At 38.5% G+C, this 27,170-nt stretch overlaps 2 protein-coding genes across 6 annotated transcripts in view; one reads left to right on the top strand and one right to left on the bottom strand.

Moving 5' to 3' along the window:
- STN1 (STN1, CST complex subunit) overlaps nt 1-13,511 on the bottom strand; it is a 43,511-nt gene extending 30,000 nt beyond the window's left edge. Inside the window, exon 1 of one of the 3 annotated variants that reach the window (XM_027692261.1) lies at nt 13,403-13,511. The gene's annotated coding sequence lies outside the window, so the exon portion shown is untranslated. Of the gene's footprint in view, nt 1-1,389; nt 1,428-4,771; nt 4,825-13,402 lie in introns of those variants that run through there. The other 2 variants (XM_027692262.1, XM_027692263.1) reach the window with 2 other exon arrangements.
- Nucleotides 13,512-13,778: 267 nt separating this feature from the next.
- The window catches only part of SLK (STE20 like kinase), a 47,410-nt gene continuing 34,018 nt past the window's right edge, over nt 13,779-27,170 (top strand). For 2 of the 3 annotated variants that reach the window (XM_027692124.1, XM_027692123.1), the window contains exon 1: nt 13,788-14,424. In XM_027692124.1, the coding sequence (XP_027547925.1) occupies nt 14,275-14,424 (150 nt within the window). In that variant the 5' untranslated portion in view covers nt 13,788-14,274. Of the gene's footprint in view, nt 14,425-27,170 lie in introns of all 3 variants that reach the window. The other variant, XM_027692125.1, reaches the window with a different exon arrangement.

The following is a 27,170-nucleotide window of genomic DNA, read 5'->3' as shown; positions in this document are numbered from 1 at the left end:
GGTTAATTAATGAGTCATCCTGGCAAAAGCAGAACTTTCCATTATGCTGGAAGTATTTTCAGCTCTTAACTGGTACCATTGGTGATATGCTATCAGCAAGGAAGATAAGAGCTGCCTGTTCAATGAAGATCCAAGGGGCAAATAGCCTGCATTGTGGAGATGCACAGCATTATAATCAATGAGAGCACAGACAGCAAACAATAGACAATTCTGAACAGATACTATAAATACAAGTGTTTAAGGATCAAACTGGCTTTTGCTGTAAGATGGTGATCATGTTTAGCAATAAAAACAGTCCTAGCAAAAGGTCATCCTTTTCTGCATTTTGTTTTAAATGCAGTGTAATGATTTCAGGGTTGCTGTAGTGCAAGGAATTCAATCCTGCTATAGGAAAAAAAGGGCAAGAGAAGCATCTGGTCCACAGGTTTATTAGACAGAAGATATCTGTATTCTATTTTTAACTCCAAAGAGAGGATATAAAGCCATAATCAAACCCAAAAATAGAATTAAGTTCTTCTTGGGAAAATAACTCTGTTTCAAGGGCAAAAATCTAAAGTTTACATAGTAGATATCTAAATACGAATAAACAATAAACCCCAATTTGAGATTATTCTAACCTATTAAAATAAGGCTGTCTCTTTCACCTACTGCTATCAGTGTTAGCTTTCCTGACTGTACTGAGAAGTAAACCAATTCCATAATCCTCAGAGTTATCTTGTGAGCTCAGCAAGGTATTATCCTAAAAAGGAAAGAAGGGAAACCAAGGAAAATTGGCACCCTTCCCAACAATGCCACCACCCAAAACCAAACCCACTTTCTTTCTTCTGTCCCAAGCAGCCTACCTGGTAGCCTTGTCAGAATAGCTTCCTAATTAACACCCAAGTGAGTTATTCAACAGCATTAGCCCTGGCCAATAAATTTCTTTGCTCATACTGTGTCCACCATGTACTTCTTTCAAAAAAGGTAAATGGTATTCTTCCAATCTCAGTGAAATGGAAACCTCAAAGAGGAGTATCTGTTTTAATGTTTCTTGTAGGTTTTTTTCTCCAAATTTGATTAACAACTAAAGCTCTGGGAGAAAATTTCCCTAGTTTGAGATTAATCTTTTGGAGCCAAGAAAAGGTGTCTTGCCAGCAGTTGTCTGCAACTACCCTGCAACTGCTGGCAGACTGCTGCAGAGATGTTTTTCTCAAGTTAACTGTGAATCAAAACCAGAGAATTTGTGCATTAGTACAGGCGGCTTAAACATCCTACCAGTCCTTCACTCTTCTCCAAAGACTGCCACTAGTGTACCAGCACTAATGATTTACACAGGAAGCAGTCCCTAAGCTGTTGGAGTTGCCAACCCAGTGCATTAAAACAACTTCAAGTCACCACTGGTTTACTTACATAAATTAGGCTACAAACTGTGGCTGTCAAAGAACTGCTTCATAGGTCAGCCATCCCTGCCACAGAGAAAGCAACTTGTAGAAAGAGGAGCAGAGTCAACAGCTGGGTTTTGTAACACCCTCTGTCATCTGAATTGAAATCATCTGTGTCTGAGTCAACACCCTACGTGACAAATGAGTATTATTCAACTCTTCACCATCAGCAGAGGCAATTCCAGCATGATACAGTCAAAAACACCATATTTCAGTAAATGTTTTTAATTACCCACAGCCACATACAACATTTTAAATTAAAAACAAATAAACTCACTATATTATTATACAAGCAGATCTTATTGAGCTGGGAAGTAAAGCTTTGGTTACAGTTAATATAGAACCAAGAATCTAAAAATGAAACTCATCCATAGATTTTTAAAAAATACATAATTAAAAGAAAGTTTCCAACACTAGTAACAAGATGAAAACCACCACTGAGACCAAAACACATTACTCAAAGACAAAAACAAGGCTCCTGGAAAAATGAGTATTGATATCAACAGCTAGGTAACAATAAGGTAAGGTCATTTTGGATCCAGTTCTTACATGGTTATTCTATTAAAAATCAAGGTAGGGTAAGCTCTTTCAATCTTTCCTAATAAACTACCTTCTGCTTCTGCTCATGTTAAATTCTGTAACTGATGCTACATGCTGCATATCCTGTAGGTGTTATATACATGACAAGTACAATTTGATTTTAAAAACATGATTTCAAAATAAAATTAAGAAATATAGAACTCCTCTGAAGTTCCAGCAGTTTAGCACTTCCTGAAATGTTACTTGTACGAGGATTTAATGTTTGTCTATGATCTTCAGGTAACACATATACCAAAAAGAAAGAATTATAGATTTCTTTTTTCTTAAGGATACTCCTTGAAATTTTAAACATAATATGTCTTTTAACTACGTTATACTACAATACACTTCCCTGGCAATGGTAGTGCAAGGCAAAGGGCCTATCACCACAACCTTTAGCCAGTAGGAAGTCTATTAACAACACAGAAAAGCATTGCCCACATGCCCATAACAATCAGGATATAGATAGGAGCAAGAAAGCCTTGTTTTATCAATAAACTGACACCACTGTTGTGTAACAGTCTTCCAGTGGAGTTATTGTCTCCATGTCATAACCTGTAACGTGGTTCCCTCTCTCTGTTTTTTCCTTTCCACAGCACTGCCTACAAAACCTTCTGGACATGCACATGTGGCTACAGGAGACCAGACAGACTGGCTCCTCCAACATCCACAGTCTTGGAAGGAAGGGAGACAAATCTTGCAGTTCCAGATTACCTTCTTTGGCATTGAAACTTGGTTCATATGCAAGTTAAACCTCGTAAGGAGCACTCTATTTTCCAAAAGCATGATTCTGGAAAACTAACAAGGAAGTGTGCAAGAAAATAAACAGTAGAAGTAGCTCTCTCTGATCCTGGTCCTGTGCATTTGTAACAAGATCATTTTCTATGAAATAGAAATCAGCAAATCACTCAGCAGACCAGTAAAATCGCTCTATATGTGTATTTCTCATGATCACCTGTAAGCTTACCAGAAATAAGGTATTCAGAAAGCTTCACTTATTTATTCACTTCACTATTTGTATTTTAAAGCTATTGGATAATCACACTGGAGTGCCTCCTTCAACTAATTCCCTAACCTATCTCAAGCAAGGGCAGAAGGAAGCCTACGAAGATGATTAACTCTCTCTGAAAGCTCTTAATCAGCCACAGTGCTGCCAGAACGAGCTGAGCTGCTGAAAAGACATTCTTTCCCTGGGAGAGAAGGTTCTCAGTTATTAGTGATAAATAAAAACAAACAAAACTAAAAATAAATTACTTCTTATAAACAGTAAGTTTCTTGCCTGGAAAAAGAGTGGTACGAAAGCTTCAATAGCAAGAGGATTCCAAACAGTTTCTTGGAAAAGGAATTTTTTTTTACAGGTATGTATAATAGGGAAGTGATCCTGTCCCTCTGCTCAGCCCTAGTGAGGCCTCATCTGGAGTGCTGTGTCCAGCTCTGGGCTACTCAGTACAAGAGAGACATGGAGCTCCTGGAGAGGGTCCAGCAGAGAGCTACAAAGATGATTAGGGGTCTGGAGCATCTCTCTCATGAGGAAAGGCTGAGGGAGCTGGGCCTGTTCAGCCTCAAGAAGAGACAACTGAGAGGGGACCTCATCAATATCTATGAGCATCTGAAGGGAGGGTGTCAAGAGGATGGATCAAGCTCTGCTCAGTGGTGCTGAGCAATAGGACAAGAGGCAAATGGCACAAACTGATGCACAGGAAGTTCCACCTGAACATGAGGAAGAACTTTACTGTGCAAGTGACTGAGCAGCGGCACAGGTTGCCCAGAGAGGTTGTGGAGTTTCCCTCACTGGAGATATTCCAGAATCATCTGGACACAATCCTGAGTAATGTGCTCTAGAGGACCTTGCTTGAGTAGAAGATTGGACCTTTCCAACCTTACCCATTCTGTGATTTTGTAATTTACTGGTACAACATAAAGGAATATTAACTCCTTCAAGGGAACTAACAGAGAAAAGAGAATAAAACCTAAATCATCCTGGCTTAAGGCAACACAGTGAGCTTTCCTACTTTGGTATAGCAGTGTTACATAGTGTTACATTTAATGCCACTTCCTGAATGAATATTTTCAAATTTCAGAAATTTAGGTAGAAGTAGCAAACATTGTTAAATACCTTTCTGAAGCTACTGGGCCTGTGAACTCCATGGCAAGCTTGACTCAGTTTTTAGAGGCAAGTGTTCCATTTCCCTCCCCCTCCTTTAAATTGGTTTATACATCTGGTGTAAAGTAGAACAGCCTCTGGAACAAGTCAGAATTTATACAAACATTCATAGCACAACACAGCACTTCGTTACAACCAGAGACTTCAAAATAATTAACCTACCATTTTGGTCTAAGCACACAGTTGTGATCTGAAGTTTTCAAAATATTCCTGGCACATACCAAAGCATTAGATTATGAAAAACCCGCTTAATCTTCTGAAATCAATTTGCATTTTTCTTTGCTATGCAAGTGAACCTTTTAACTCCATCAGAACACTGTGAGACTGTGCTTGAAACATGGTGTCAAATAGCACTATTGTTGGTATATACAAAGTAATTAGAATTAGAATAATTTTGAAATCTCAAATGAAACTAGGACCGTCATACATTTTGTAAGCATAACTAAAGACTGAGATTTCTCATTTGGATCCCTTTTGGAAGATCGAGACATAACAGTTACTCCTCTTAGAAAAATTAATACAATTAGCTTGACACTGATCTTTGATTCTAGACCAGCTACATTTGCTCTTTGGGTTTTTATGGTATTGCACAAATTTTTTTTCCCACCTCCAAATAAAGGCTTGTAATGCTTCCTGTCTGAAGGCTGTTCTTGTAGAAAAATGTTTAGACATCCTAAAAGTCAAATCTGTGCAAAATGAATGATAGCAAGGAAAAACCAAAGCAAAAAAAAAAAAGCATTGAGACTATATATTATTACAGTACTCTTTTACTTGGGGAAGTTTGAACTATCATCCCACATAAGAACAAAGCTTTCATTATGCTTTTCTAATGCTCCTCACACAGGTCTTCTGAGCCAACATCTAGGAAAAGTATCAAAAGGGTGGGGGTTTTGTATCAAAAATGATACAATTCCCAGGCTGCTATTCTCTGAATTTCTTTTGCAACTGTGCCTTCTTTCTGAGGATTGAACTTTTATACCTGAAATCAAACATAGGATTTCTTAGTCACACCCAGGTTGTTTTGATCTGGGCTCTAAACCAAAAATTCTAGAAATGCCAAAGGTGTATAGATATTTCTTATTCCTTAAGGCAAATTGTTCTGCACAGTCCTTTACACTGCATTCTGTGAATAATCTGAAGAGTAGGTTCTTCTCAGCTAAGGAAAGCTGGCTTACAATCCCTTATCTTCATCTGCTAAACTATCAGGACCTACTAAAAATCCAGAAATTGTCCTTTACTAACTTTTGGGTCAAAAATTTTTGTACTTCTTTGACGATGTTCTGAAATAATGAATATCTTACCAATGCACTCTCTGAGGTCTGTCCAAATCTCATCACTGAGAGGTGGTATAGGACTGATACAGAACAACCCAAAACTGCTCTAGAATACCTGTCCTGCAACATGAGTGTCTCCTCAGTAGCTTTTCTCCTTATGGAGCAGAGGCAGCCAGGCTTGTTTGCTAGGAATGATTTTTGCTCACCTTTAAAAATTTTATCCAAATCCAATCAAAAGACACTAAATGGACACAACACTATTAAGACTCTTGAAAGAAAATACCTCACTGACAACTGTGGCTCTAAGTTCTTCCATGAATTACTGTCACTGCTAACACGATAAAGTCATTACTATTTCCGACTTCTTGGTATGTAAAAAACCCAACAGTCTTTTATAAATCAATTTCAGTGTCTCCTCAACTGCATTTGAATTTGAATAGATGCCACTCCCTACCTCATACTCTGAAACTAAGTCACTCCTGTATACTGTATCCAGAAAAATACATTATAGCTCAGTCAGAAGCCACAGAAATTATTTTTCAAATAGGTAATTTTATTTCCTGCTACAATTCAGTCCACTTAATGTAATGGGCTTTTTTGGCTTAATCTATAAATTTTGCATGGCGTACTATAAAACATAATTTTGTGGATTAGCTATTGAAGGTCTCTTCTGTCAAAAAAATAAACATTTCAGGGTACTTGAGACAAAAAGTGCATCACACCACAATGCTCCATTTTGTCATAAGCAAGCGTTAGTGCCCAAAGTTTGCACATACTATTGTTGAACACACAATAGCTGCTGTTTGCCTTAACAATTGACATATTATTACATCTCCACTCACTGCTACTGTACCAAGATGAGATCCTACATAAAACTAAATTCTACTTTACAACACATAATCAACTATTCTTTTGACTCAAAAATGAGAATCGCAGAATAGCCTAATAAAATCTAGGTAAAAAGAGAAGAACACTACACACACACAAACTTATAAAAATGGTTGTAGTATAAAAATAACATTATTCAATGAAAAACCATGCTGGATTTTTCAGTAAAATCACTTAATATTTTAAAGTCTAGCTTTGCATTAATAAACAGTTGGTATCTCACATTCTATATGTTAATTCCCCTTTTTGCTAGTAGACACATCTCCAGTATTATACCACTGCAGTGTTTCTCTTTGGGATATTACTAAAGAATCAATAGTCTTTAGTGCTATCTTTTGTCCTTTATTGTGTGCTGGGGGGGGCGAAATGTTCCTTGTTTTCAGTATAGTGTATTTTTAATAGTATTTGTAGAAGGCATAATAAACTTCCTTACACTCACCACATAACCAGGACTGGGTCTGTTGGCTGGCTGGCCAGCCATATTAAAAAACAGATTAAAAAATAAGTCGTTTTCATATTACAGTACAAGTTATTTGGTCCCAAGATTACAGAGCCGATCAAGATCACAAGAGAACACAAAGTCCCTTCTGGAAAAAAAATGCTCCTGGGAAACAGAGGAAGAAATTCAGGATTTGCAGAAAGAAAAGCAGCAATACATGTGGGTTTTTTGTTCAGACATTTTTTGTGCCAGTATTGACTGAGAGCAATACAGAGATGCAAAGCTATCTTTATCCCTTAATAAATTTCTAATCCTAGCTGCTATGTGAACTAATGCAAATTTGAAAGCCACAAACAAAAAGAGCAAATCAGCTCGTGACTGCTATGCAAGAGGAAAAGGTCTAATTACCATCTGGAGGAAAGACAAACATGGTGAAGCATTTGTAATACATGCTTTCATGTGACTTAACTAAAGCTTCTAATATCCATCAGATGGAGGGGGCTCTGCAAGTTTGAAGTACTTTGCCTCGTGTTCACGTACAGTTTTGATCAAATAAATTTTTTTAAATTAAATATGATCTTGAATGCTTTAAATGGTTAGAAAGAATACAGCATTATAACTAGTATTTTTATTTTAAAGGATATTATTTTAAAAGAAATGAGTATTCTAGATAGACTTACTCCTGCGTGGTCCTGTGGAAGATTGTTACAGTCATCAGAACACTGAGAGGACTTCTATTACACTAATCACTGTATTAAAAAAATGCAACTATCCACCAGTGCAGCTCAGTATTTTAATATTAACTGAAAATTCCTATAAAGGAGTTTTTAAAATAAGTACAACCTAAAACGAGTCCAACCTTCCTGAAAAATTTTATATAAGGATGTGAAATCTTTAGTTGCATTAGTCAGGTAATCAATGAAGACAATCAGCCGTGTTAGTTTCGAGTAGTTGACACCTTCCATTGAGTCTGAGGTTTGCTTCTCACTCCCCTCCTATGATATATGACTGTTTCTGAATATCAGTCTTGAAGGTGATTTTCTTGTAGATCAACTAGAAGCAATACGAAAAAACATATTTCTTTTTGCAATAAGTTCAAAGAAGTTAACATATTAAAGCTTGAATGCCTTTGACCCACTATGTTTCCAAGAAATATTCTTGTACTATTTGTTGAAATATCTGATCCTTATTCAAGATTTCAATATTTATAATATCGCTTTTTCTTCTGCCATTTAATTTAAGATAAAGCTTATTCAATAAAATATCACAGGTTTACTTGGAAACATTCAGGTAATTTGGCAACTTTTATGTTTGTTCTGTCATCATTCCCAGAGGTGTTGCCTGACATGAAGAGAAATGCACTCCAAGAGTTCTGTTGGCAGTGGTATCTCCATAGGTAGGAAGAAGAACTCTCATCACACATTTCTAGGACAACTCACCTCACACAGTTAAATACTGTGATAAAGATAAGAATCTAAAGTGGGGAAAGGTGAATTGCCCTCTGAAGTTACATTTCCCCACTGACTACTGAAAAAGCACGGCCAATTTAGAATAAATACACAGATTTTTCTGAAGCCAAAATTAGATCAATCCTATTCCTAAACACTTTAACTTCTTTTTTTTTACTGCAAACATCAAGTAATACCTTTAGATGTTGAAGCTTCCAAATGCCACATGTTTCTATGGCAATTCTTAGATTAACCGGTCCTCCAGTAATGCATTAAAAACAAGAAAAAGTGATCATTCCCCTGTACTGTTGAGGCCACGCCTCAAGTGCTGTGTTCAGTTTTGGGCACCTCACTCCAAGGATACTGAGGTGCTGGAGCAAGTCCAGAGAAGCACAATGGACCAGGTGAAGGGTCTAGACAATAAGTCGTACACAGAGTGGCTGAGGGAGTTGAGGGTGTTTAGTCTGGAGAAAAGGGGGCTCAAGGGAGGCCTTAACACTCTCTACAACTACCTGAAAGGAGGTTGTAGAGAGGTGAGGGTTGGCCTTTTCTCATGGACAAGAGGACACAGCCTTAAGCTGCACCAGGGAAAGTTCAGGTTGGACATCATGAAGAATTTTTCCACTGAAGGGGGGGTTAAGCCTTGGAATAGGCTGCCCAGGGAGGTGGTAGAGTCACCATCCATGGAGGTGTTCAAGAAATGACTGACTGTGGCACTTAAGAGTGCTGTGGTTTAATTGACATGGTGGGTGCTCGGTCCAAGGTTGGACTCTATGATCCCAAAAGTCTTTTCCAACCTTAATGATTCCATACACAACAGCTTCCCCTCTCAAGGCTTCCAGAAAATGGATAACAAGTTGATGCTCCTCAAAGGAAAACACATAGCCAGAGGCCAACCTCTTAAATCACAGAGAAATAAAAATATCTTTCAGCCCTCTTTTGTATTTCCTTCTTCACCTTGTCATAAACACGGTTTATTAATTGATGATACTACTAGCTCCTCTATACTTACCACCATAAATTAGGACATTAGGACATAGGAGTCAGGTATGTAACAGAAAGTGCAGAGGGGTCACAGAAAAAAGACAAAAAGTCAAAAATTTGCCATGTATACAAAGAGGATGGAAATATCATAGACGGAAGAAAAATAGTATTTTTAAGGTTAATATACAAGGTTGAAAGCGACTGAAAACACCGGTATTTCAAATCCACTGAATTGAGGTACTCCTATGAGAAACCAACACATTCAGAATATGGAAAGGAAAAATGACTCATGATGAATGAGAGAAGGGAGATAAAGGTCAGGTATGGGAGAGTCACCAAAACTTTCTCATAAAGCCAGAAGGAATGAGGAAAGTTACTAATGCTGTGGTGGTACAAGGCAAAGTATCAGACCTTAATTCCATAAAATCCTGAAATCCCAGGAAAAAGAAGTCAGATTCAGAGGGAAGCAAGGCAGCATCTGGAAATAACTTCAGATACAGAGGCTGCATACGTGGGGTCTTGGCAAAACCAAGGATGCAAAAAGGAGGTTAAAAAGGAAGGTAGTAGTTAACTAGAGAGATCTAGAAGTTGCAGTGGTGCTTAGAACTGAAATGATCCAATACAGCACAAACTTTAACTTTGGGAACAGATCAGAAGAGAAATGGTAGAGCCTATGAGAAAATGCCACCACATAACTAGAAAATACCAATAAAAACACGGCATACATCAATTAAAGAAAACAGAAAGGCCAGTGTTGAGTGCCAAAGGTGACAGACAGATTAAGACGGATAAAATAAGAATTACACTTCAGATTTAACCACGAACAAGCCATCTGTGACCTTACAGCAGTTCAATGAACTCAATCATCAGAAAGAAGGCTGGAGATCAGTGAAAGCACGGATGGACAGAAAGTCAAGACAATACAAAAATATACCATTAAATATTTTGAAAGAACTGAAGACAGGATGCAGGTCTGCAGTGAAAGGGCAATATATGCTGTGAAGAACACATTTCAAATTAAATTTCTGAAGTGTTTACTTTCAATTAAGAGAAACTGGAACAGTTTAAATGAAACAGAAGTGGAACTCAAACAGGGAGTTAGGAACAGTGGCAAGTGTGATTTAGGCAATGGGAAAGGATGGTGATATTAAACAGCAGAAAGTATAAAGGAGACCTCTAAATCACAAAGAGATGAAAAAGATTGCCCTAAAGTGTTACAGCTATTCTTAAGCTGATATATTTGATGCACAACTAAGATAGTTCCTTAACATCTTCACTGTAACATCTTCCGGCGACATTTAAAGGAAGCACTGAATTTCCAAAAAGCACTGCTTTAAATTTCTGAAGGAAAAATTTTAATATAACTCACTTTTACCTTTTTATCCTTACCATCTGGAAACATTTACAGTTGCTAAAAACTCCTGCTACCAGGAACAAAAAAACCACACACACAAAAACCCAGGCTTCATACAGCCTCCTCCATACCAGGAAGTCAAAGCAAATTGGGAAGGATTTGCTACTAGCACTTAACCTTCACCTCACAGAGTTTATTTTTAGGATTGAGTGGCAAGCTGTAACTCCAGAATGAAAGAATAAGGGAAAAAACGAGACTGAGCCACAGTTCTCAGTTTCAGATATACTGGTTTTATTCTGAATTGTTAAAGTGTAAGCAGAGAAAAAAAAAGTTAAAAGCAAAACTTTATCGCTAGATTAATTGCTCCTTTCTCGTGCCAGCCTTTCTTCTTATATTTTTAATGTTATATGAATTAAAAGCTCCCTGGAACGGGAAGACTTTCTTTATAAAAGTCTAAAGCAAGACATTTGCAGTACCTACTAACATTTAGTCATTGGCAGGATGACACTATTGTCTTTGTTCTGCTCTGAGTGAAACTCTTATCACACACAAGTTCACAGCAAAATGACACATTGTAGAGATGTTATGTGTGAACTACTGACAGTCCAACATTCATTTACCGATAGAGCTGAGAAAGAACCAGGCCCTGCTATCCCATCCCAAAGCTGCCAGCTCAGCTACACTTGTTCACATATGGCTTACGAAATTTTCTTTTAGTTTTGCATTTATTTCCAGTTATTACAAACTCTGACATTTACCCATACACACACACACCCTGCAGCCCCATGATACAAACCCTGAGGCTGAAGAAAAGATAATCCTACCTAAAGACAAGAAATTAATGCAATGGCTTTGGATTCCTTTTTTTCCCGCATCCTCTATCGATCAGTCAGTTTAAATAAACCTACGGAAATTAGTCCCAAAGGACTTTTTATCCAAGAGAAAGAAAGATAAAAACAAAATATTCAATTAAAAATACTAATGAAAATTATCATTAAAGCCATCACTGTATTTTAACATCCAAAACAAAGTTATCATCCCCCCTGAAAGGGCAAAAAAAGAGATTATATAGAGAAAAAGAAATTGAACTTTAAAAATTTAGGTTTCAGAAGCTAAATTGCTGCTGGTAACACTGAAGAAATATTATCAATCACTCTTTATTATTGTATTTAACCCAAACTATCTCCGTGAAACTTGCAAATTAAGTTAATAGGTGGAGCCAGCCAGCCAGATCACAGAAGAGAAAACAAAAGTTTGGATTGCAGTTGTTTCTTGTTATTGCCCTCAAAAAAATAAACAGTTTTGGCTTTAGCATCCTCCTCAACAGTTTTACATTCTGTAGCCAAGCTGTCAGTACAAAGGAACCACAAAGCCCAATATAACTTTTGAAAAACAAATGTTGATTATTACAACAAATAAGGTTAGCAAGAGCACTTGAAGGGCTCTCTGTTCACGGGGTGGTATTACCCTTGAAACTGTCTTTATACAGTTTAAAGAAATGGACTCATGACACAACACTGTTGTTTGATTCATAAACTCTTGGTGTCAGGGGCCATCCCTGTGTTCTGGGGCAGGACAGTGCCTGGCACAGGGTGTTCCAGTACATTATAAATACTATTAGCACCACTTATTACTCAACATACACCACCAACATATTCTTAAAAGGCTTCTGCCCCAGCAGGTTTCAGCTAAAAACCAAACATTGCTAACCTACAAGGCAAAGTTCAAGTCCAGGCTATTTCTATGCCCTTTGTTCCTTCTGAATCTTCTAATATTCATTACTGCAAAAATCTGTACTATTAGAAAACTCCTTTGCTGAAATCCCTTTCTTGACTCAGCCCAGGACTTTCTACTCCTAAGAACTGATTCTTTCAAGGAGGTTATAAAGGCTGCAATATGAACCCCAGCATGGGTGCATCTCAATGCCTCATTATTATTAAGTTTACACATGGACTATCCTTCATAGATAGCAAACTATTGTCATGCTAATAAAATGGCCTGAGGAGTGATACACACCAGAGGCTGGATCTTCAGAAGCTCATCATGCAGCTTAAATTAATGGCAACTACAGGCACTCAGGTTCAGACGAGGACAAGGCATTACACGATTTTCCCTGGGTGTTTGTCTCATTATCAGATCCTTCTCAGGTCTCTCAGCATCGCCTCAACTGCTGGATCGACTGCTGCCTGTCACAGCCCAAACCTTTCTCCATTCCTGCTAATTGCCCTTTATCCAGGCAACGGGAACGCCCCGTGCTTCCAAGTGAAGAAACACCACACACTTGGTGGCATACACACAACTATTAAAATACAACCGTACTTCAGGGTGATGAAGGAATCACTTGTGGGAAGAGAAGGTTGTGAGATAAGGAAATTCAAGCCCGTCCCAGTGATTAAATAAGATACCAAAGATACCAAACGCGCAGCACATGAACATCACACCCGGCTATGACCGAATGCCGTGACAAGCCAGGAGCAGGTCTAGGAACAGCACCGGCCCACAAACAAAATAAAGTCTTCCAACGTGGCGTTTTTGCTGTCAACACCTTCCTCTGAGAGCCACGTCAAAGCTCAAAACCCCAGGAAGCACCACCTGCCATCGCAGCGCTCCTGGCACACCTCTTTATGGGGGGTTTCACAGCCCCTTCAGGTGCGATGCTGGGGGGGCTCTGCCAGCGCTGTCAGGAGGAACCCGGGGAAAAGCGACTTCCCTCTCCCACAAGCAAAAACAAGAGGGTGGAAGGGAGGGAGGGACAAGTGCTCGCCCTCGCCCCAGCACCACCCCTCTGCCCTGAGGGCCACGGGGGGGCTGAGGGGGCGCCCCCTCCATCTTGTGCCCGACACCGACTTACCCGCCGGAAGCCTCCGCGCGTTCCTATTGGCTGGCGCCGCCACAGCTGCGTCACGTGGTCAGGGAAAGCCCCACCCCCTCCCTCCGCCTTTGCCGGAGACGAACCGTTGGCGGGGTGGTGTGCGCGTGCTGCCGGTGCGGCGCGTGCGCACGCGCCGGAGCACGCCGGTGGGGGGGGGGGGAATAGGGGTCGCGCGCCGTCGCGCGTGCGCCGGCGGTGGCCGTGTCAGAGCGGGCGCGGAGCGGCGGGAGGGGCGCGAGGCGGTTCCGGGCGCGCGGGAACGGGGGCGCGCGCAGGCGCCGGGCGGGGGGGGGGGGGGGCGGAGGGGGCGGAGGCGCCGCCGGTGCCGCCCCGCAGGAAGCGGAGCCGCCCGGGCCCCGCGCCGCGAGAGCGCGGGAGAGACAGGCCGGCAGCGAACAGCGTCGTTTCCCTCCCGCTGTCGCCGCCCCCGGGGACGCCGCTCCGTGAGGAACAACCGGCCGCGAGTCGGCAGGGAAGCAGCGCCCTCCCCTCCGTACATCCGCCCCGTCCTGCGAGGCGGGACGTGACCGCTCCCTCCCCCCCGTCCCCGGGCTCCACCGCCGCCCGTCCCGAGGAGGGAGCCCGGCACTTGTTGCCGTGATGGTGCCCGGCCCGGCCGAGTAGGAGCGCCGATCCCGCCCGGGAGAGGAGCACCGAGCCCCGCGCCGGCCCCGCCGGGGCACCGCGGGGTGTTGTCTGCCCGCAGCGCCCGGCGGTGACGGCGCTTCCCGAGCGGCTCCAGGACTCAGGTCTGGGCGCGGGGGTCGCTCCCGGCAGCGCCGCCCGGCCCGGGAGGTCCCGGCGGGACCAGGGGGCAGCGCCGCCCGCCCCGTCCCCCGGCCGGAGCCAAAATGTCCTTCTTCAACTTTCGCAAGATCTTCAAGCTGGGCGGCGAGAAGAAGAAGAAACAATACGAGCACGTCAAGAGGGATTTGAACCCTGAGGAGTTCTGGGAAATCATCGGGGAGCTGGGAGATGGTGCTTTCGGTAAAGTGTTCAAGGTAAGGGCGGGCGGCGCGGGTCCCTGGTGTGGCTCATAGCTGGGAAATGACTCGGAGCAGTGGTGCTGCCTTTCGGCGCTGCCTCGGGCTCCCTGTCTGCCAGCCCCGGCACCTCGGGATACCTGCTGGGAGCGGCGAGTTCGGGACAACTTGGGGCGGAGAACGCCCGGTGCCCCCCCCGGGAGCGGCGGAGGCAGAGCGGGGCATCCCGGCGCCGCTTGTCCACTGAGCCTCGCGAAACTAAAGATAGAAAAGACCTATTAGGTCATTGTCCCGCCTTCTGCTCCACCCTGTCAGCTGCTGAATCGTTTGCTTCCCCTGTATTTTGGGGTTTTTTTGGGACTCGTGCACAGTATGGCTTCTAACCTTACTGTATTTTCTTAGGTGCATGTTTGGGTTTTTTTTCCTAAGTTTCTGTATGGAAGGAAGCCAGTAAAATTGACTCCTGTGCCTCGTGCATAGTGTATAGAGCCAAGCTCTTGTCGCTGTATCGGGCATTCCCCCATCTTGCTCCATGTGGAGTTGAATTAAATAGTTGTGTTATCTTGGCTTTCACTGTGTGGCAGAATTCCTGTGTTGATCTCCTAACTTGTCTCCATTGTTTGCTCTTTAAATCTTAAAGTGTACTAATACAAGTAGTGTTTTGAAGGATGCTTACCTAGACTTTATCAAGCCAAGTGGAGTACAATGACATAGATACAACCCTGCCAGTGTTTGACAAGACTGTAGCTTTCAGGCAAATCTTCAGCTACTTTGCCTCCTTCTAAAAGGTCGTTAATGCTCCGCCTTTGACTTAGGGATAGTGTGGAAAAACATCATGGAGGGATAAGCACGACAGAATTGGGAATTGACATGAATTGAGACTGAAGCCGGTTCTTGAGACTAGGAAAAAATAACATGAGAAAGAATAGCATTTACAGTGTTTCTGAGAGCTAATTTCGTCAAGAAACGTTTATATTTAGAGTACTGCATTTGAGAGTTTATGAAATCTGGATACTCATGAGACATGTGCTATTTTGGGTAGAAATTCTACTGTACTGTGGTGTCACCTGTTTGTAAATTTGAGTAGAAGTGCCACAGTCAGTTCAGAATGTTAGGTGGGGTCATTTCACCCAAAGAATTCGTGTCAATGTTCTATTTTAGGAGCATCTAGTTTATTTAGATGTTGGTGTATTACATAGTCTAGATGGTGGTTCTCATGTCTTTGGAAGATTAGAGATTTTTTTTAAATTAAAATGACTGGGAATATGTCTGAAGTTACTCTATAATAAAACTTGCTGGCTATAAAAACATAACGTCTCTAATGGCATTTGCAGAGTACTAAAGTTTCTCTTTGAGCTTCATAGTGGAGTTTTGATTCCCATTTTGTGAATATATGCCTCGGAGATACAATACTAAATGTGTTCTCCTCCCCCACGTGCATTTCCCCTCCTATCCTCAAACCTCTTCCTATGTTTATTTGTAGGCATGTCTGTATTAGCAATAGTAGTAGAGGGAGGTGTCTGAGCAAGGCAGCTGTAAATTTTGCATTTCAGTGTACTTTGTACACAAACAGGAGAATGTTATTTCACAGCCAGAAATAAGACTCAAAGTGAAAAATCACATCCAAATCGAAAACAGAGTTAACTGTTGAAATTGGATTTTTCAAAATTAAACCCTATTTTAAAAATTGTAGTAGTCAGAATTGCCCATGCGTTTACACGGGTAAAGTTGTTGAACATAGCACTTGTGAGAATTAACAGGTACTACTATTCCTGGAAAAAAATTCCCTTTTAAAAAAGAGTCTCTTACTGCATGAGTTCAGCAACATTTATTTTGTTTTCATCTAGTTTGAGAAGGAAGATTACACACAGGTACTGATTGTGCTTGTATTCCTACATCTGAGTGTGCTTGGCAAGCAACTGTAAAGCAAAGGTGTGTTAGATTGTTCTTTCGTGGATATACACATCAAATGAGAAACTGCAGGAATAGCCATTCAATTCCTTCTCAAATTTTGAATTCAAGGCTATAAGCTGGAACAAAGCTCTCAAGTGAGTGAAGACTTTGTCTTTAGATAATGCAAGTGTGGGCGGTTGGGGTTTTTTGTTTGTTTTATTTCCAAAAAAATCCCCCACTATCCTAGTGTCAGTTACATTTGCCAAAACTACATTTGCCTTTGTTTAAGATCCTAGGATCTACATGTGACAGGGTTTTGGCAGATATTTGTTGAAAGGCAGTTGCCAGATAAATAAGGCTGTGTATACTTTGGATTTCTAATAAAAAGTAGGTTAGATTGGTTACATGCTATGATTTCCTTTAGAGGAGTATTTGGTTTAGTTGTGTAACTGATCTTCTGGATAAAATATCAAATATTTAAATAAAAGTTCAAAAGCAACTCTGAAATGATTGACAGTACTGGAAAGCCTCACTGATTAATTTATTTTAAATTTTAAAATTATTACTTAAAATGCTGTCTAGTGATAATTAGTTTTCTGTACAGAAGTCTTAAGGGTATTGAAAACTTGGGATTCATTCCCCTTCTTCCCAATCAACTACAAGGATCTTGCTTATTTTTTTAATACTTTAGCCAAATTGCTAGAAGAGCTTATTTCCTTTGAAGCTGTTTGTTCTAGCCTTCCAAGGCTTTTTGAGTTCTGTCAATTCATACATTTATATTCACTAACTTCTAAGTAATGTTTAGAAATACTCTGAGTGTTTCAACTGCTGCTGCAAGTCTCCAGTGATCAGAGAAGCTCTGTAATTGCAGACTACTGATGGCAAAGGTTTATGACTGTATAGGACTTTTCATTCTGGCCCTTTTCAGCCTCTTCAAAGAGGCCACTTTAGACTTTTCTTTTTGCTCTTGGCTAATGAATAATGGTGTAGTTTTCTGTCCTTTTTCAATTTATAGACCCTTGCAGTACTTCAATGTCAGGTGATGGCCCTTGTAAAGAGAATTTCGAGGTTGCTGATGGAATTTTTTCCAATCTTTTATTTGCCTTTCATGAATTATTTAGAATTACTGAATGGATTGCTAGAGTTCTGACAGACACTGAAGAAGCGTAGTATTAGCATTGGAGTCTGATTTCAACTTTGAAGTTTGGCAGCTAGACACAAACTACTATCTTAAAAAAACAAACCAAAAGATGTATCAGTTTGAAACTGCTCTTGATTTGATCAGGTTAAGTGTCCTCAAAAAACTTCGGCTCTTACTGTGATTGTAATGAGTTTGCTTTAGAAATAGTTATTATATCATGTAGCTGTATTGTGTGTTATAGTTACCTATTGTGTCCAGTATCAGTTCTGTGCACACTGTAAACATTGCCTTAAGGTAAATCACTGTAAGTGTTAACAACTCTCATCAGCTTTAAGCTGCTTTCTGAATTCTCAGAAGTTCATGTCCAGATGATGTGAAAACACACTTTTAAAATGCCTGACTTGAACTGTGGCTCATCCTTGCTAAAGTTACTGATGGAGACTCTTTATCATACAGATGCACACAATTAATGAAAATGCAAATATCTTCCTAAGTAAATCTTCTGAATTAAGTAAAGGGCTGGGACTACATTTCAGTAACATTTGCCAGCCTTTTTGATAGTAAGAACATGGTACACTGATATAGAGCACATTTTCCCAATGTTTAGTTGGTGTCATCTCTGAGCCCTTTACTAGAGGATACTCCAAGAAATTAACAGACTTTTGGCCATCATTATGATTATTATGAATACCATCTCTACAAATATATTAATTTGAAGTCTTCTATGGGAACAGAGGTAGAATATATGTGGCAGTATACCATATATAATACAGGGGGTGTATATATTTATATGGTATGTGTATATATATTTTAATAGAAAGTGACAAATTATTATTGGAGAATCCTTTGGACTTGTCGGGTTTTGAGTTTCATTCATGCTTCTTTGTTTGAATTGGAATATTTTGCCTATTTATTACCCCAAATCTAAAATGTTGGAAGCATTGTGTATATAATATCCTCATAGGAATTTGGAAAATGAAATATTTGTATTTCATGTGAAGCTACTAGGACAAGTTTTCCAACTCTGAGCAACAAACTGGTGCTTGGTTAAAAAATCTGTTCTGTTTTCTCTTTAGGTTCAGAGAAGAAATGTTGTGGATGCTGATAACCATAATCATGGTCAACATCATTACCCTAATTCATTATCTGTTGAGAAATTATAACTACATTAAGCATTCATATATATTTATATTGGCAGTAGTGGCCAATACAAACTCATCTCTGGCTGGTGACAGTGGACTTCTGGTACACTGTTACTTAAAGTCCAGTAATCTAATGATGGTGCTTCATTTAGGTTAAGCATTTGTATCTATATTTGAAACAATCTTATCTGTAATGTACCTATATAACTTTACAGGGTAGCTTGTTTTTGCCTTAATGTCTTCTACAGAAGGTAGAAACACATAGAATTTTAAAGTACTGATTTAATAAGACTGGACCAATTATATAATTTAATGATTATGTGTTCTTAACTCCTTTTAATGTTAAAATGTGAACTGACTTAGAAGTACTGTGGCTACTTAGAAGTACTTTTTTGCATATCACTAACATCACAGCTTATTTTCTAATCATAGAAAATGCATTAATTAGTCTGACCTGAAAACAAAATAAGGACCGAGCAGGGAGAATTTATATTTTCTAGTTTCTCTGGCCTTACAGTACATTGTTCTAAATTCCTGCAGTTGGATATTGCAACTTGAAGTTACCTGACTGAAGTAATATATCATGCTGCTTCCTAGGCTGAATAGCCTTTACATTTGTAACTTAAAGACTCACAGAAATAGATTTTGACCACTTACTTAATATCTAAGCTTGGAGCACAGATAGGCTGGGTTTTTTCTACTCTTTATCTTTTGACTTGTGTGGTGTCATTAGTTCCACTAATTCTTCAGAAGAATTTGTTAGAGCTGTTGGAGCTTGGCAAACATTCCTGTATAAATGATACAGTTCCCGGTGAAAGATGTTGCTTGAGTTTTTCTGAAGTCCTGTATGTTTGGTACTAGTTGGAAGATAAATTCATGTTTGAAAATTGCCAGCCAAAGACTGTGTTTCATGAACTGGAAGTTTCATGTGTGACTCTGCTATGATCCTAGACCTGAAAAGAAACAGAAAGTGATAATGTCCTAAATTGAATTTCAATACATAAGAATGAATCAATAGTGCAGAACTATTGGCAATTTTGATTAAAATTGTTTGCTATACTAAATATGTTTTCTTGTAATCTATTTTTCATTCATAATTGACTATATAAGTTGACCTCTCATTAAACTGGAGCAGTTGCCCTCAGGAGATCCGAATTAATAATATTCACTTAAGTGCCATGTTGCTTTGTTTAGCCGTACAGGCATTAGTAGATAGAGGAGATATGAGAGTCGATTTACTCTCAAGAGAATAATGTATAAGGTGATAATATTAAATTTTAAATATTTAGTCCAAGTAAAATGAACTAAAACTTTACCTAAAGTTTGCTGAGAACAGCGAGCTTTGTAACAGTAGCCTGCATACTTTAGGGCTGCTGTGTATTGTCTTGGTGAAAAAAGATGCATGACAGTTCATAGAAGACAAACGATTTTAATCTTGCTGGTCAACTTGGTAAGTTGCTCTACAATGTTATCTTTATTTTCACACTCTTGCAGTTTTAGCCTGATTAGAAGATACCAGATAAGGAAAAGGCAGTATCACTGTTTTAAACCCTGGGAAATGTGTCAAGAGTAAAGCTTTGCAGAGCTCTTTACACTTATTGTCACTCCAACTACGTTTTCTGAGGAAACTGTAGTGCAAGAAAATCATCTGTAAATTATAAATGGAGATAAATTTCTTCATTTAAATGGCTACTTGTAGAAGGCAGTATCTCCTTTCCTTTTTGTCTGTAGCAAGGAAATATTGGAAAGAAGCATAACATATATGTCTCACTTTTTGGACATATTTACATCACTTGGCTTAAAATCAACATCACAATACTTAACTTATGAGTAATGTATTGTCTGTCTGTTGCATTTGGAATTAAAACTGCAGACAAGTTTGTGGAGGATAAATATAGAATGCTTATGATCAGTCCTTGGTAAGGCAGTCATCTTTTCCAAGGTGTGAACATAGTTACATAAATTGTTTAAATCTCTAAGTAAATAGGAAATCATTATTTGATTTTATTTATATTTATGAAAGTTCCCTTTTGGTTTTTTCATGTCATCTGATCATATTTTTTATTTGGACTGTGCTTTCTTGTCTGGAGAGTATAAATTTGGATTTCAGGCATAAGCTAAATGTGACTGTTTAGTGTCAAATAGACGTCAGAGTGAAGCTTCTTTAAGCTGTTCTGACTTGGTGGAATAATTCTTCATATCTGAAGTCACATGCAGTCTATTTAATTAAATAATTCTGATATAGGAGCTAACAAAAAATCTCAAGGCACTATTTTGTTTTGTTGTTCTTTTGTGGGTTCTGTTGTTTTGTTTATTTGGTTTTTTTTAAGGTTTTGAAGGCAATGTGGTTAAACCTTTTGAGTTTAATCTTTGGCAGGGAAGTAGTCCTACAGTACTACAATCCTCCAAGTAGTAATACATGCTGTTGTTGCAGAGCAGTAGTTCAAAAGTTTCTTTTGGTGGAGAGACAAATTCCAGTTTTGACCACCTCATAAACAATATTGAAGAAATAATTTGTTGGGTTTGTATTTGCAAATGCCACAATCCCAATCCCTGGTTTGGTATTTTTCTTTTTTTTCTTTATGCCTTTTGTTTAAATTGAATGCAGTTATGAATTCCATGTTTCATGGGCCATGACCCACGTTTTGAGAATCTCATAAGATTGTAAACATCATTCTCCTTCAATGACAGTTGCGTCTGTGCAAAAGAGGAACCTGTAATTAAATCCTCTGATTTGAGATCTTAAATACATTCCTCGAGACTCTGGTGGCTGAAGTGTCATTTATAAGTATTTTTTTGGTCTTTGTTTCTTTGTGCTCCCCCAATAAGCTTTAATTATATTCAGATTATACACAGAGTTGACATTCATAGTGTCTCACCTCATTTGCCTATTGTCTTATTTTACAGTAGCAACCACATTACTCAAATACAATGCTTGTGCTATCTTTTCTTTTGATACTGTTTGGATTGTTCCAGTTTTCAATGTTTAGTGATGGAAAAACCATGAAATTGACAGTTAGAAAACAGAGCAGACTGAATTAATAGTGCAGAAAGCAGATTGAATTAATAGTACAGATTAAAAAAAGAATGATGTTTTATAATTTTTCTCCACAACCGTATAAAATACATATTTTCACCCCCTCTAATTTATTTTTAATGACTTTATAACATGATTACAGTATGGAATGCTTGAAAGAAATTTGAACTGTCAGATATGTCTCAAATATGTCATGTGGGAACACATTTTTTCCACTCACAAATAGGAAAGAATTTTTTTAGAGAGAAAGAAGACCCAGTACTTGCGGAATATGTTTGTACAATGTCAGGCAATAAAAATTGGCTAAGTTACGTTCAATAAAAGCTAGTAGCCTACCTCAAACTACTCTGTAATGGAATTCATACTTCTAAAAAAAATTAAGGCTTTACTGTAAATGTTAATTTTCCACTGGCATTTCAAATTTTGTGTTGAATATGCTCCATATTCATGATATAAGCCAACCAAAATACATGCAGCAGAAGATTTACCTCAAGCAAAAAATAACCACAACAAAACAGTAATGTAAGATTGTTTGTATATTTAATTCACCTACTTAAACTACTGTATTTGATTTTTAGGAAGACATAAAACTTCTTGAAGGAATTCTAAATGTATGTAAAAGCAAGTAACAATATTAAAGTTGTAGATTTTCCTTGGGTATTTTTACTCTTTTGGATTAAGACTGGTTTTCAGTATTCTGTGGGATTGCATGTGTATAGAGAGAGAGATTAATGTAAAGTAGCTAAGCATGAATGGTGATCTGGAATCTAAGAAAAAGACACAAAGTATTTCCCCTTTACGTTGCTATGTTTATATTTTTGAGCCATTTTCTATTTAGGTAATTACCTGTAGCCTAGAGCAAGAAATTGCTCATGCATAGATTCATGCTGGAATCAAGTTCCACACAAAATGTAGCTTTAAGAATGTTCTGATTACCTGAACAATTCTATTCTATGATATGATTTTTAAATTTTACTTAATTTTCTATGGAGAAGAATATGAAGAAGTGAAAAATAGCCAAATCAATTTATTGATTAGCGTTTAAAATGTGCTAAATCTGTCCTTACTATGGAAGACTAAATGACTGTTACCACAGAGTGTCAGTCTTGAAAATTAGTCTCTTGTTTTTTTCAGAAAATCTGAAACTGAAGGAGGCCATGATAAGTAAATAAACTTTATTATTTTCAGAAAGAATTGTTCTGAGGTTGCATTAATACAGTTCTTCAAAATGAGTGGGTGAACAGAGTGAAGTTTTTTGGGGGAACCATTGCTCTAGAACTGAAGTTGTGTCTACATCAGAATTGGTTTACTTGGTATGGAAGCAGTGATGAATCCCCATCCTAAGGCAGAATCATATTTTAATCCATCTAACTTCATAATGAGCTGGGAGAAGACTGTCCCTTTACTTTCTTCATATCTTTGTGAATAACATTTTAGATCTGAGATTTTTTTGTTTCAGGAGGACTTTAAGGAACTGGCTTTTTTTTCTCTAGAAATGTTTAGTCATAGCCATGATTCAGAAACAGTGTTCTGAGGGAAGTTACTGTAACTTTGTTAATGATAACATAATATCTTGGCAAGACTTTTTGTGTTGGGTTTTATTCTTTCTTTATCTTGTTGGTAATGGTTGTCTAGAAACAGATTTATGCTGTAAACCCAAAGCTTTTCTCTAACACGTCTACATTTCACTTTATGGAAGATGACTTTTCACTTGTATTTCTAAGCAGTATTTTACCAAGAAAAGAGATAATACTTTTGTAATCAAAAGGCAGTGAAACCTTAATGGAGAAATGTTAATTGACTGCTTCAGCAAAAATTAGAATGTTGCAGTAAACTCTCTTCTCTTTCACAGCCATTGTCTCAATCAGGATTTATTCAATTCATATGCTGCCTTTTTTTTTATTTTGTAAAGTTCAGTCATGTTCCTGCCCCACCTTCAGCTTTTCCTGTTTTAATTGAAGAGGCCCAACCTTTTTAGTCTGCTTTTTATAAGACAGCTGCTTGACCCTTTAATAATTTTAATTGTCCCTCTCACTCTCTTACTTGCTCAGCTTCTGTGGATGCCACAAATCTTTCAGTTCACTGTTCAGGCAAACTGTTCTGTTTTTCGTTGCTGGATAGTCATGGGTCAGAACATGGGTCTGTGCAGCTCCATTACACGGTGAACTGTGACCATCACTGGGAAATATGGTCAGAAGGGTTTGTATGGGGATTATCCTCAAAGCAAATCATCCCAATGATGTGGTGAAATGGGTACTCTAGTTAAGCCAAGCTTTTTTACTCTTTCACCCTTTCCAACTAGTTTTGGCTAGTAGTGGAGATGTACTAACTTAGTTTATGAGTAACCTGTCTGCTATTTTTCCTCTCTCCATGGTGGCAAGTCTGAAAGCTTTAAAAACCCTGTTTAAACAAGAGTAGTGTCAAGTGTTTCCTACTGACTGGCATAGCTGATGTACCTGAAAACGTCGACTTTGCTTTTGGCTGTAATAGGAATTTTAAGCTGTGTCTTGGTAGCAAACATAGATGTTCTGATCAGCTTAATAACCCAATAAGTTGTCGATTTTGCCTGTTACCCTTAAATAAAAACAAACTCAAAGCCCATACCTGCCCCTAGCATTTAAAAGAGAAATACAAAAATGAACTAGTCTACTGACTTGTTACCTCTCCTGTTTCAATATTTATTGATGCTATTTTGGCACCTCACCTTTGAGCCAGTGCAATATGAAGAAGGTTCTTTCGAATCTCTGAAAAGCACTAAAACAGTATGGAACTGTGATAATAAGAGGAAGTCAACAACACATCTTCTCAAAGTGGTGCATTTTAACAACTTTAGTAAGTACAGAAGTGGCTTTGGAATTATGAGTGTTGGGGTCTTTACTGTGACTGTTTTCCACAACAGTTTCTGAAGATGCGAGTCAATGCAGTGAAAATTCTGGCAGTGTACTCTCATTCCCACCTCCTTCCTTGTGACAAGCTTGGTTCTTGCCAACCTCATGTTGATCTGGTTCAAGGAACTAAGCCACACAAAAGCTGATTGTACATGTAATCTTCTTGGCTACCCGGACCAGCTCACGAGAGGGCCAGACAAGCGACACTGCTAATGTAGGGGAAAATTGAGGGGACAGTGTCAGCATTGGCTTAAATAGCGATAAAAGGGAAGCACCAGGGTGGCATGTTGATATTCTGAGGTTGTTAAGGTATGTCAGGTGAATAGTTTTTCTCAGGACAAAATAAAAAATCCAATTACTCCTGTTGCATGAGCCACTTGCTGTTAGAAAATGGTAGTTTTGCTAAATGCTGCTGTTGGTGTTATCAGGCAGTAGTTCTGTCCCTCTGCATCACTGACATCGGTGCTAGGATAATTGTGTTATGTAGACATATTTTTAACTGGAAATTTACTAAAAGCCTCTGTTCCCAATTTTATTTTAGGTGGTGATTCTCTTTTCTACTTTAGGTGTGCTACATAACTGCCAGAAAAGAATGAAAATTTTATAGGACTTCTTATTTGGCACTAAATCTGCCTTGTATGAGGAAAGTACAGAAACTGGATTGAATTTCAGAGTGAACAGAGTGTTTTGAAGCAAGAAATGGCATTGATAATTTTCCAAAAGGAATGGAATTCTGCATTCCCTCTCACTGTACAAATACACAACAAAAGATAGTCCTCTGCTTCAAAAAGCCTTGAATCTAATAATAAATCAAAAAAGAAATAAACTCGAGAGAGGGAGGAGTAGAAGAACGAGATGAAGTAGTTTTCTCTTGATGAGAACCTCCCCTTAAGAGCCATGCAACATCACTTCTTGGGTACATGGGCAAAATAAACCTTTCATAATTCCATTCAAAGTAACATTTCCACACTGTTAGGAGGCAAGAACAGAACTTCCTCCTGAACATCTTGTGTATTTAACTGCTTAGTGTTATCATGACACTCAACAGTTCTGTCAGGGGAAGAACAGTGTTCCAATGTTGCATGAAAATCTTTTAGTGATAGAAGCTCACAAGTTCGATGGTTGCAAATATCTGAGTAAAGCAACTGTTTTTCCTTTGAATATTTTGTGCATCAAGCTCTTCAAAGAGTTGAAGGGTTTATCTGGATTTGTTTTTAATAATTTTATCAAATAATGCAATTATTCCCATGGCCATTTGTGTTTATCAGTAGCATTCTAGGTAAGTTCTGTATGAATTACATTAATCAGTAAAATGTCAAACAGCCAATGCATTAAACATCAGAATTTGAAAAAGACCATCATCAGTATGCTTTTAAATTAAAACTTCTTTTGAAATGTGCTGATAAGTAATAGGATTTGCTTTCATATAGTTTCTCAAAGTAGTTGGTTTTCATAATTGGTTAGTTGTTCAAATTTAACAATTAAAACAAGCCAAACAGTTAATCTGGTAGGCAACATCAGAAGCAAGTGTTTTACTACTGTGCTGAATATGAATGAAGTACAGAACCCAAGATCTGTTTTTGTGGTACTTGAATTGTCAAGCCAATTGTCAAGGAATACTAAATGTGTATTCAGATGACTCTTCCTCATCTCCTGAGATGTCACACTTGCAGCACAAAGATATCCAGGTCATTGTAAATTCTGTGAGGCACCTTTTGAACTTGCACGTCGGAGATTTCGTTTTGTGTTTGTGGGGTTGTACGGAGCTTTAGGGTCATGACTTAAGGCACAAGAAAACTACTGGCAAGTCACAGACTGTACAGGCATTAAACAGCCTACACCAGCAGAGTGCATTTTGTAATTAATAAAGTTAATTGTAGGACTGACTTGAAAATAACTGGTTAAAAGGGTGCTGAATGATACTGGCTTAACTATATTGATTTCTTTGTTGTTGCTGCTGTCTTTGCGGTTTGTTTCTGTTAGATTGTTTTAAAGATATGCACATAAGGAAGCAATGACTTCCTTTACGAATTCTGAATTTTATGTTCTTTTTAAAATATGTTAATACCATAAAGAAAATATGAATTAGTTTCTGTAACAATTTTACTTAAAAGTGAGAAATGATGATGTACAGCTTTTGTAATTAAAACTGTCTGAAGCTGCTCTACTTCTGTCTTTTGTTCCTTCAGAAATAGCAGAAGTTTCATCTTAGCAGACTAGAGCATGTATGGAGCAACAGAATATGTGCTTTGATAGTTTTGCAAGAACTGTTGCCAATTTTAATGTGGTATTGATGTAGTCACATTTCCTTTCCCTCTGCTACAACTGTATCTTTTTGTAAAATGCTGAATCTTAGACTGCCTACGTAGTTTATATTTTTCCCTTAAAATATATGAACTATACTGTATTTATTGTTCATTTTAGAAGGACAAAGAACGAAACGGGGTGATAATACTTCATTTTGTTTAATTTAATCTTTCCCCTCTGGCTATTTAGCTGTGCTTATTGCAAGATTTGAATATGGCTCACATTGCAGTATCAAATTATGCAGAACCTTTTCTCAAATTGCCCATATTTTTGAGCTAGTAAGATGTTTACGCTTAAACAGTTAAGTTACATCTGTTATAGCCCATCATCTTCTGCAATAAATACATAAAATAGTC

This window comes from Neopelma chrysocephalum, unplaced genomic scaffold (genome assembly GCF_003984885.1).
Source record: "Neopelma chrysocephalum unplaced genomic scaffold, ASM398488v2 Primary Assembly neopelma1_85, whole genome shotgun sequence".
Taxonomy (NCBI): Eukaryota; Metazoa; Chordata; class Aves; order Passeriformes; family Pipridae; genus Neopelma; species Neopelma chrysocephalum.
The sequence above is the reverse complement of the archived record's forward strand: the minus strand, read 5'-3'. Positions and strand labels throughout refer to the sequence as shown.